At 46.4% G+C, this 8,493-nt stretch overlaps 1 protein-coding gene across 1 annotated transcript; it reads left to right on the plus strand.

The window, feature by feature from the left end:
* The first annotated feature begins 5,948 nt into the window (after positions 1–5,948).
* Positions 5,949–6,383, plus strand: LOC138369495 (uncharacterized). Its single transcript, XM_069332753.1, has one exon. It carries the CDS (start codon positions 5,949–5,951, stop codon positions 6,381–6,383), a length of 435 nt encoding a protein of 144 aa, XP_069188854.1.
* Positions 6,384–8,493: the final 2,110 nt, after the last annotated feature.

Here is an 8,493-nt window from a genome sequence, read left to right on the forward strand (position 1 = left end):
GTTATATCACTGATGGTTTATTTGTTTTGTTGATTGTTATTTCTTGCATTATATATTCTCCCAGGTAAGTGCAAGACGTAGTCCCTTATAGGAGCAACAATCGTCTTCATAATGATTGGACATAAATAAATGCAATGTTTCTAAATATGTAATAATATGTGTAAAACATATATTTTTGTAAATATTATGTTTTTTATTACCAATATTTAATGTAAAATACCTGTATTCAATAATCTCTAACTCAAGAAAATTCTTGTCTTTTGCCTCAAAGGAATAAACTCGAGGACGAATTTAAATTACTTTAAAAATTTTCCTTTCTTAATTTACTTTTTAGCCGAAATAATAAATAAATGTTAAACATTACACCTTGTGTAATATCCCCCGGTGGGTTATGTCTACCTATTATATCATTATTGTTACACAGAAGGAGCCGGTGTGTCTCCTCGCAGCAGGCTGAGAGCTTTACCTTTCCATAACTCATGGTAAGCCGTGCCCAATTGTTTCACCAGGATCACCACCTGCCAGTTGGCTAATGACCAGGTACACATTTACTGCTGGATGAATAGGGGCGAACTGCGAATAACTGGAACCTAATTAATTTTTGCCAGGATTTATTCCCAGACCAAATCGTTTCTGGTGAGGCTGAATAACGAAATATACTAAGAAAGAACATTACAAAAGAGCCTAAGAATTAAGGAAGGAGTAGAAGGGCAATTGGTTCTTACATGGCAACTTCTGTTTATATATATGTAAAACTCATTCTTATATATATATATATATATATATATATATATATATATATATATATATATATATATATATATATATGTCTCACCTACACTTCAAACAATCACGTGATCCCACGACTATTATGTAACCCAGTAATCCACAAATCAACAACTTTGTTCCCAAACCAGTATTTACCCAGGTCTTTCCTATATCTAAACTTATCCTATTTATTTCCATTGTTTTCTTTTCAATATTTAACGCCTTATTAATATCCATCTTGTTATGACTATTGTGACGACCAGCACCAGGTGTGTTGTGACGACCAGGTGTGTTGTGACGACCAGGTGTGTTGTGACGACCAGGTGTGTTGTGACGACCAGCACCAGGTGTGTTGTGACGACCAGCACCAGGTGTGTTGTGACGACCAGGTGTGTTGTGACGACCAGCACCAGGTGTGTTGTGACGACCAGCACCAGGTGTGTTGTGACGACCAGCACCAGGTGTGTTGTGACGACCAGCACCAGGTGTGTTGTGACGAGCAGCACCAGGTGTATTGTGACGACCAGCACCAGGTGTGTTGTGACAACCAGCACCAGGTGTGTTGTGACGACCAGCACCAGGTGTGTTGGGACGACCAGGTGTGTTGTGACGACCAGCACCAGGTGTGTTGTGACGACCAGGTGTGTTGTGACGACCAGGTGTGTTGTGACGACCAGCACCAGGTGTGTTGTGACGACCAGCACCAGGTGTGTTGTGACGACCAGCACCAGGTGTGTTGTGACGACCAGCACCAGGTGTGTTGTGACGACCAGCACCAGGTGTGTTGTGACGACCAGCACCAGGTGTGTTGTGACGACCAGCACCAGGTGTGTTGTGACGACCAGCACCAGGTGTGTTGTGACGACCAGCACCAGGTGTGTTGTGACGACCAGCACCAGGTGTGTTGTGACGACCAGCACCAGGTGTGTTGTGACGACCAGGTGTGTTGTGACGACCAGGTGTGTTGTGACGACCAGCACCAGGTGTGTTGTGACGACCAGCACCAGGTGTGTTGTGACGACCAGCACCAGGTGTGTTGTGACGACCAGATGTGTTGTGACGACCAGGTGTGTTGTGACGACCAGCACCAGGTGTGTTGTGACGACCAGGTGTGTTGTGACGACCAGGTGTGTTGTGACGACCAGCACCAGGTGTGTTGTGACGACCAGCACCAGGTGTGTTGTGACGACCAGGTGTGTTGTGACGACCAGCACCAGGTGTGTTGTGACGACCAGCACCAGGTGTGTTGTGACGACCAGCACCAGGTGTGTTGTGACGACCAGCACCAGGTGTGTTGTGACGAGCAGGTGTGTTGTGACGACCAGCACCAGGTGTGTTGTGACGACCAGCACCAGGTGTGTTGTGACGACCAGCACCAGGTGTGTTGTGACGACCAGGTGTGTTGTGACGACCAGGTGTGTTGTGACGACCAGCACCAGGTGTGTTTTGACGACCAGCACCAGGTGTGTTGTGACGACCAGGTGTGTTGTGACGACCAGCACCAGGTGTGTTGTGACGACCAGCACCAGGTGTGTTGTGACGACCAGCACCAGGTGTGTTGTGACGACCAGGTGTGTTGTGACGACCAGCACCAGGTGTGTTGTGACGACCAGGTGTGTTGTGACGACCAGGTGTGTTGTGACGACCAGGTGTGTTGTGACGACCAGCACCAGGTGTGTTGTGACGACCAGCACCAGGTGTGTTGTGACGAGCAGGTGTGTTGTGACGACCAGCACCAGGTGTGTTGTGACGACCAGCACCAGGTGTGTTGTGACGACCAGCACCAGGTGTGTTGTGACGACCAGCACCAGGTGTGTTGTGACGACCAGCACCAGGTGTGTTGTGACGACCAGCACCAGGTGTGTTGTGACGACCAGCACCAGGTGTGTTGTGACGACCAGGTGTGTTGTGACGACCAGCACCAGGTGTGTTGTGACGACCAGCACCAGGTGTGTTGTGACGAGCAGCACCAGGTGTGTTGTGACGACCAGCACCAGGTGTGTTGTGACGACCAGCACCAGGTGTGTTGTGACGACCAGCATCAGGTGTGTTGTGACGACCAGCACCAGGTGAGTTGTGACGACCAGCACCAGGTGTGTTGTGACGACCAGCACCAGGTGTGTTGTGACGACCAGCACCAGGTGTGTTGTGACGACCAGCACCAGGTGTGTTGTGACGACCAGCACCAGGTGTGTTGTGACGACCAGCACCAGGTGTGTTGTGACGAGCAGCACCAGGTGTGTTGTGACGACCAGCACCAGGTGTGTTGTGACGACCAGCACCAGGTGTGTTGTGACGACCAGGTGTGTTGTGAAGAGCAGCACCAGGTGTGTTGTGACGACCAATTTGAGCTCCCGTTTTCCCATACGAGGCAACTACTGTTGTCCCATACGAGGCAGCTACTGTTGTCCCATACGAGGCAGCAACTGGTGTCTCATACGAGGCAGCTACTGTTGTCCCATACGAGGCAGCTACTGTTGTCCCATACGAGGCAGCTACTGTTGTCTCATACGAGGCAGCTACTGTTGACCCATACGAGGCAGCTACTGTTGTCTCATACGAGGCAGCTACTGTTGACCCATACGAGGCAGCTACTGTTGTCCCATACGAGGCAGCTACTGTTGTCCCATACGAGGCAGCTACTGTTGACCCATACGAGGCAGCTACTGTTGTCTCATACGAGGCAGCTACTGTTGTCCCATACGAGGCAGCTACTGTTGTCCCATACGAGGCAGCTACTGTTGTCCCATACGAGGCAGCTACTGTTGACCCATACGAGGCAGCTACTGTTGTCTCATACGAGGCAGCTACTGTTGTCCCATACGAGGCAGCTACTGTTGTCTCATACGAGGCAGCTACTGTTGTCCCATACGAGGCAGCTACTGTTGTCTCATACGAGGCAGCTACTGTTGTCCCATACAAGGCAGCTACTGTTGTATCATACGAGGCAGCTACTGTTGTCCCATACGAGGCAGCTACTGTTGTCCCATACGAGGCAGCTACTGTTGTCTCATACGAGGCAGCTACTGTTGTCCCATACGAGGCAGCTACTGTTGTCTCATACGAGGCAGCTACTGTTGTCGCATACGAGGCAGCTACTGTTGTCTCATACGAGGCAGCTACTGTTGTCCCATACGAGGCAGCTACTGTTGTCCCATACGAGGCAGCTACTGTTGTCTCATACGAGGCAGCTACTTTTGTCCCATACGAGGCAGCCACTGTTGTCTCATACGAGGCAGCTACTGTTGTCTCATACGAGGCAGCTACTGTTGTCTCATACGAGGCAGCTACTGTTGTCCCATACGAGGCAGCTACTGTTGTCTCATACGAGGCAGCTACTGTTGTCCAATACGAGGCAGCTACTGTTGTCCCATACGAGGCAGCTACTGTTGTCCCATGTGAATCAGTTCATGTGTAACCTACACTTGAAACAACCAATCGATTTTATATTATTTGTAATACCAATTACATTTTTGTGCAATAAACTAACAACCCTATTTCCAAACCAGTATTTACCCAGGTCTTTCCTGAATCCAGTCTTATCAAATTTATAACCAATCTTTTGTGTTATATTTTATGTTGATATCAAGCCTGGCCTCGGGCCGGGCTTGGGGAGTAGAAGAACTCCCAGAACCCCATCAAGCAGACATATTTATAACCAGGGGCCAGATTCACGAAGCAGTTACGCAGGTACATATTAACGTGTTCATCTTTCCTCATTCTTTGACGGCTTTGGTTACATTTATTAAACAGTTTACAAGCATGAAAACCTGCCAATCAACTGTTGTTATTGTTATAAATAGCCTCCTGGTGCTTCGGAGCTCATTAACTGTTTAATAATTGTAAACAAAGCCGCCACAGATTGAGAACAGATGTACAGGTCCGTAAGTGCTTGCGTAACTGCTACCTGAGTCTAGCCTCAGATTTTTATCCCCCGTGTATACTTTTCATACATTTATCAACTTCAATAATGTCACCACTTTTCTCTTCCACTTTCTACACAGTAACTAAGTTATTAATCTCTCTTCGTAGCATTCTAATTCCTGAGATTAACCCTGACTTCCGTGTCTATGGTCATTTATGGGCATTTATGTCCATTCTACAGTTGCCAAACTCATTCACATATGTCTGACTTTAACTTGATACAAATGCAAGTTTGTTGTGTAATGTTCCACGAGTCAGATGTTTACACCTGGCGTGCGTGTGCTCGCCTCCTGCTGGACGGGTCGGGGTAACCTTGTTGCTCCCTCACAGGCTGCTCACTCTCACGTAACTGGGTTAGTGGATCAACTCTGGCCGGCAGGACCAGCCATTAGCCCTTATCCAGCCAGCATCCTGCCTACAGGTCAGGGACACGCATTATATACGGTTAGCAAGTATTATTGCTCGCGAAGGTCGAGGGAAAGAGGCATTGCTCAACGTTATCAATGCTGCAATGAAAGATATACTGAGAAAGACAATGAGATATACAATGAAATACTGAGGTATACTGAGATATACAATGAAAGATATACTGGGCGTCCTGCAAGGTCGCCGGTCGTACTCTGCCTGCTCCTGGTAAGTGTATTTCTCTCGTCACAAAGTAATACTAAGATTCATTGTATTTTCCTACCATGAAAATGTAAGGGTTTAGTCACCTTGCATTAAAAGAAGTTTTTTTTATATTTCCAATTGTATAAAAATTAACTTCATCCATTATCAACTTGCATTTCCTCTCAGTTATATAATATAATTAAACCGATAAAATCCATTCCTACTCACTCCTAACAATGCAACAATTAATTGATGTAAATATACAATTCAGACACTCAATTTGAAGTCATCAGACGCTTTTGTCTGTTGCAAATTGCATTTCCATCAAAATGTTTTCATTAAATAACGCGACATTATAATATGAAGGATAATATATATTATTGTCTTATATGAAGGATTATATATGTTTCTTGTCAGAAAGGATTAAGTAATTTGTATAGAGGGCCACGACCAGTATATAAGTTATTGTTGTTATAGAGATGCTTGTATTTAGCTCAACTTGGCTACTACACACTTACAATAGCACTCGTAAGTGTGTTTAAGTGGTAATATACAAGTGTCTCACCTCTCACCTTCCGTCACCTGTCGCTAATCTCAACTCTTGTTCAGTCTTAAACACTTCCGAAAATGTTGTGTTGAGGACTTTGATGGTGAGGAACCCGGTGGACTGCTTCATCGGTCCTTCACAACCGGTGGACTGCTTCATCGGTCCTTCACAACCGGTGGACTGCTTCATCGGTCCTTCTCAACCGGTGGACTGCTTCACCGGTCCTTCTCAACCGGTGGACTTCTTCACCGGTCCTTCACAACCGGTGGACTGCTTCACCGGTCCTTCACAACCGGTGGACTGCTTCACCGGTCCTTCACAACCGGTGGACTGCTTCACCGGTCCTTCACAACCGGTGGACTTCTTCACCGGTCCTTCACAACCGGTGGACTGCTTCACCGGTCCTTCACAACCGGTGGACTTCTTCACCGGACCTTCACAACCGGTGGACTGCTTCACCGGTCCTTCACAACCGGTGGACTGCTTCACCGGGGTTCAGCATCTGTCTCCCTACCAGTCTCTGCTTCTCTCCTGACGCATGCGCACTACTCCATTGTGTCCCTCCTAACTGCTTCCCTGCTTGCACTAAACATGCTTCTGTATTTATTAAGTCCTTTATAGTTTGTCTGTCAGGAGTTCTTGCATGGTGCGGGGCTCAAAGTGCCTCGTATAATTTTCCCAATACTCAATTTGAGGCTGTTAACCAGCCTCCAACTACGTGCTTGACCCCAGACGGAAAGTTTCGTTAATAAGTGTTCACATTTTATCAGAGAAGCATCGAGTAGTTTCGCCATTTTGAGACGGGAATGAGAGGACAATAAACCAACTTGCTGAATCCCTTGAGGTTACCTTGAGGTGCTTCCGGGGCTTAGCGTCCCCGCGGCCCGGTCGTCGACCAGGCCTCCTGGAATCGGTCAATATATCTTCGTGTGGTCTAGTGTCGGGCTTCAGGATTATTAACTTGTGGAGGGTTATTAAGGCCACAACATTTACATACTGACCAAATGATAAGTGTACTTCAGTCCTGAACATTGCTTAGGACTAAAGTGAACTGTGTGTATAATGACTCAACCACACACCAGAAGATGAGGACACGACGATGTCTCGGTACGTCCTGAACCATTAGCAAGTCGACTGTGATGTTGTTGTTGTTTCAGATTTAGCTACTCAGAACGAAATGTCCATGTAGCACGGGCTATGGTGAGCCCGTAATTGAGTTTGGTTATTCGTGATAACCTTGTTACTGTGATATTTGGGTCAAAGTTTGAAATGGAGGAGGGGTTTCCTCCTTTTTCCCTGTTTCCTTTTCGCTTCTGTTTTAGTCGCGTTTTTAATAACATTATCTTGGTGGCGGATGTAGATGCAGAATGCTCACTAGTGAGTCCCATTCCTCAACGGCTTTTCTAATCGTTGTAGTGGCTGTGGAATGTGCATCTAATGCAGCTGCTGTCGTTGGATTAATGTTGAGTTTGATGCGCAGGGTTTCAGTAGCTTCACATTCCAGTTAGTAGTGCAATAGTGGCGCCTCTGCTTCTGTTTCACAGATGTGACACTCTTTAATTATTGGGTTCATTACCTCCCAGCAGCACTTGTAACCAAGTCTGAGTCTGCGTATGGCTACTGCAATGTCTCTGGATATCTTTTTGTCTGGCTTGAAAGAGTAGTTCCCAGTGGCTTGTTCGTACCATATCGCAGTGGATCTTCCTTCCGCTACTTTGGCTCTGTGGCGACTTTTGATAGTTGAGTATATTTTCTTCTTGATTTGCTCCTTAATCTGTAAGAAACTTGGAGGTATTTGAACCTGTACAACAGGTAGAGCAGTGGCAGTTTTTGCTAGTGAGTCTGCCTTTTCATTACCATCTATGCCAATGTGACTTGGTATCCAATTTAGGGTGATTGACAGCCCTAGATTATGGGCTTCTTTTCCTATATGTTTGATTTCTGTGAGGCGTTGTATTTTATCTTTGTGCTGACTGGATAACAATGCCTGGAGCGAAGATTTAGAGTCGGTATGAATGATGGCATCATGTAAATTATTCTCAATTGTATAGTTTATGGCCTCCTTCAGGGCATATAATGTTGTATGCAATGTTGAGCACCCACTATTCATGCTCCAGTAAGCTTCATGGTTGGTAGTGTAAACTGCTGCTCCAGCAGAACCTCTTTCTTGATCAACTGATCCGTCTGTGAAGATGTGAGTCGTTGTAGGTCTTGATATGGTTTCCATTTGTTGTTCTATGACTGCTTTGAGCCTCTGCGAGTCACATGCTGATATTTTAACTGGTAATATGTCAATGATTATCTTTAGACTCGATTCTTCCCATGGAGGAGGCTGCTGAAAGTGTTGATATGGTTTTAAATGGTCCATTTCAAGTCCACTTTATCTAGAATCTTCACTAGATAATCCGTCCTCGACTGTGATTGGAGCGAACATTATGTAAGGCGAGAGAGAGAGAGAGAGAGAGAGAGAGAGAGAGAGAGAGAGAGAGAGAGAGAGAGAGAGAGAGAGAGAGAGAGAGAGAGAGAGAGAGAGAGAGAGAGAGAGAGAGAGAGAGAGAGAGAGAGAGAGAGAGAGAGAGAGAGAGAGAGAGAGAGAGAGAGAGAGAGAGAGAGAGAGAGAGAGAGAGAGAGAGAGAGAGAGAGAG

This window comes from Procambarus clarkii, chromosome 28 (assembly GCF_040958095.1).
Source record: "Procambarus clarkii isolate CNS0578487 chromosome 28, FALCON_Pclarkii_2.0, whole genome shotgun sequence".
In the NCBI taxonomy this organism is placed as follows: Eukaryota; Metazoa; Arthropoda; class Malacostraca; order Decapoda; family Cambaridae; genus Procambarus; species Procambarus clarkii.

Bases quoted from the DNA above. Each gene is read 5' to 3' on its own strand.
- LOC138369495 (XM_069332753.1), top strand. From the start codon at position 5,949: ATGGTGAGGAACCCGGTGGACTGCTTCATCGGTCCTTCACAACCGGTG.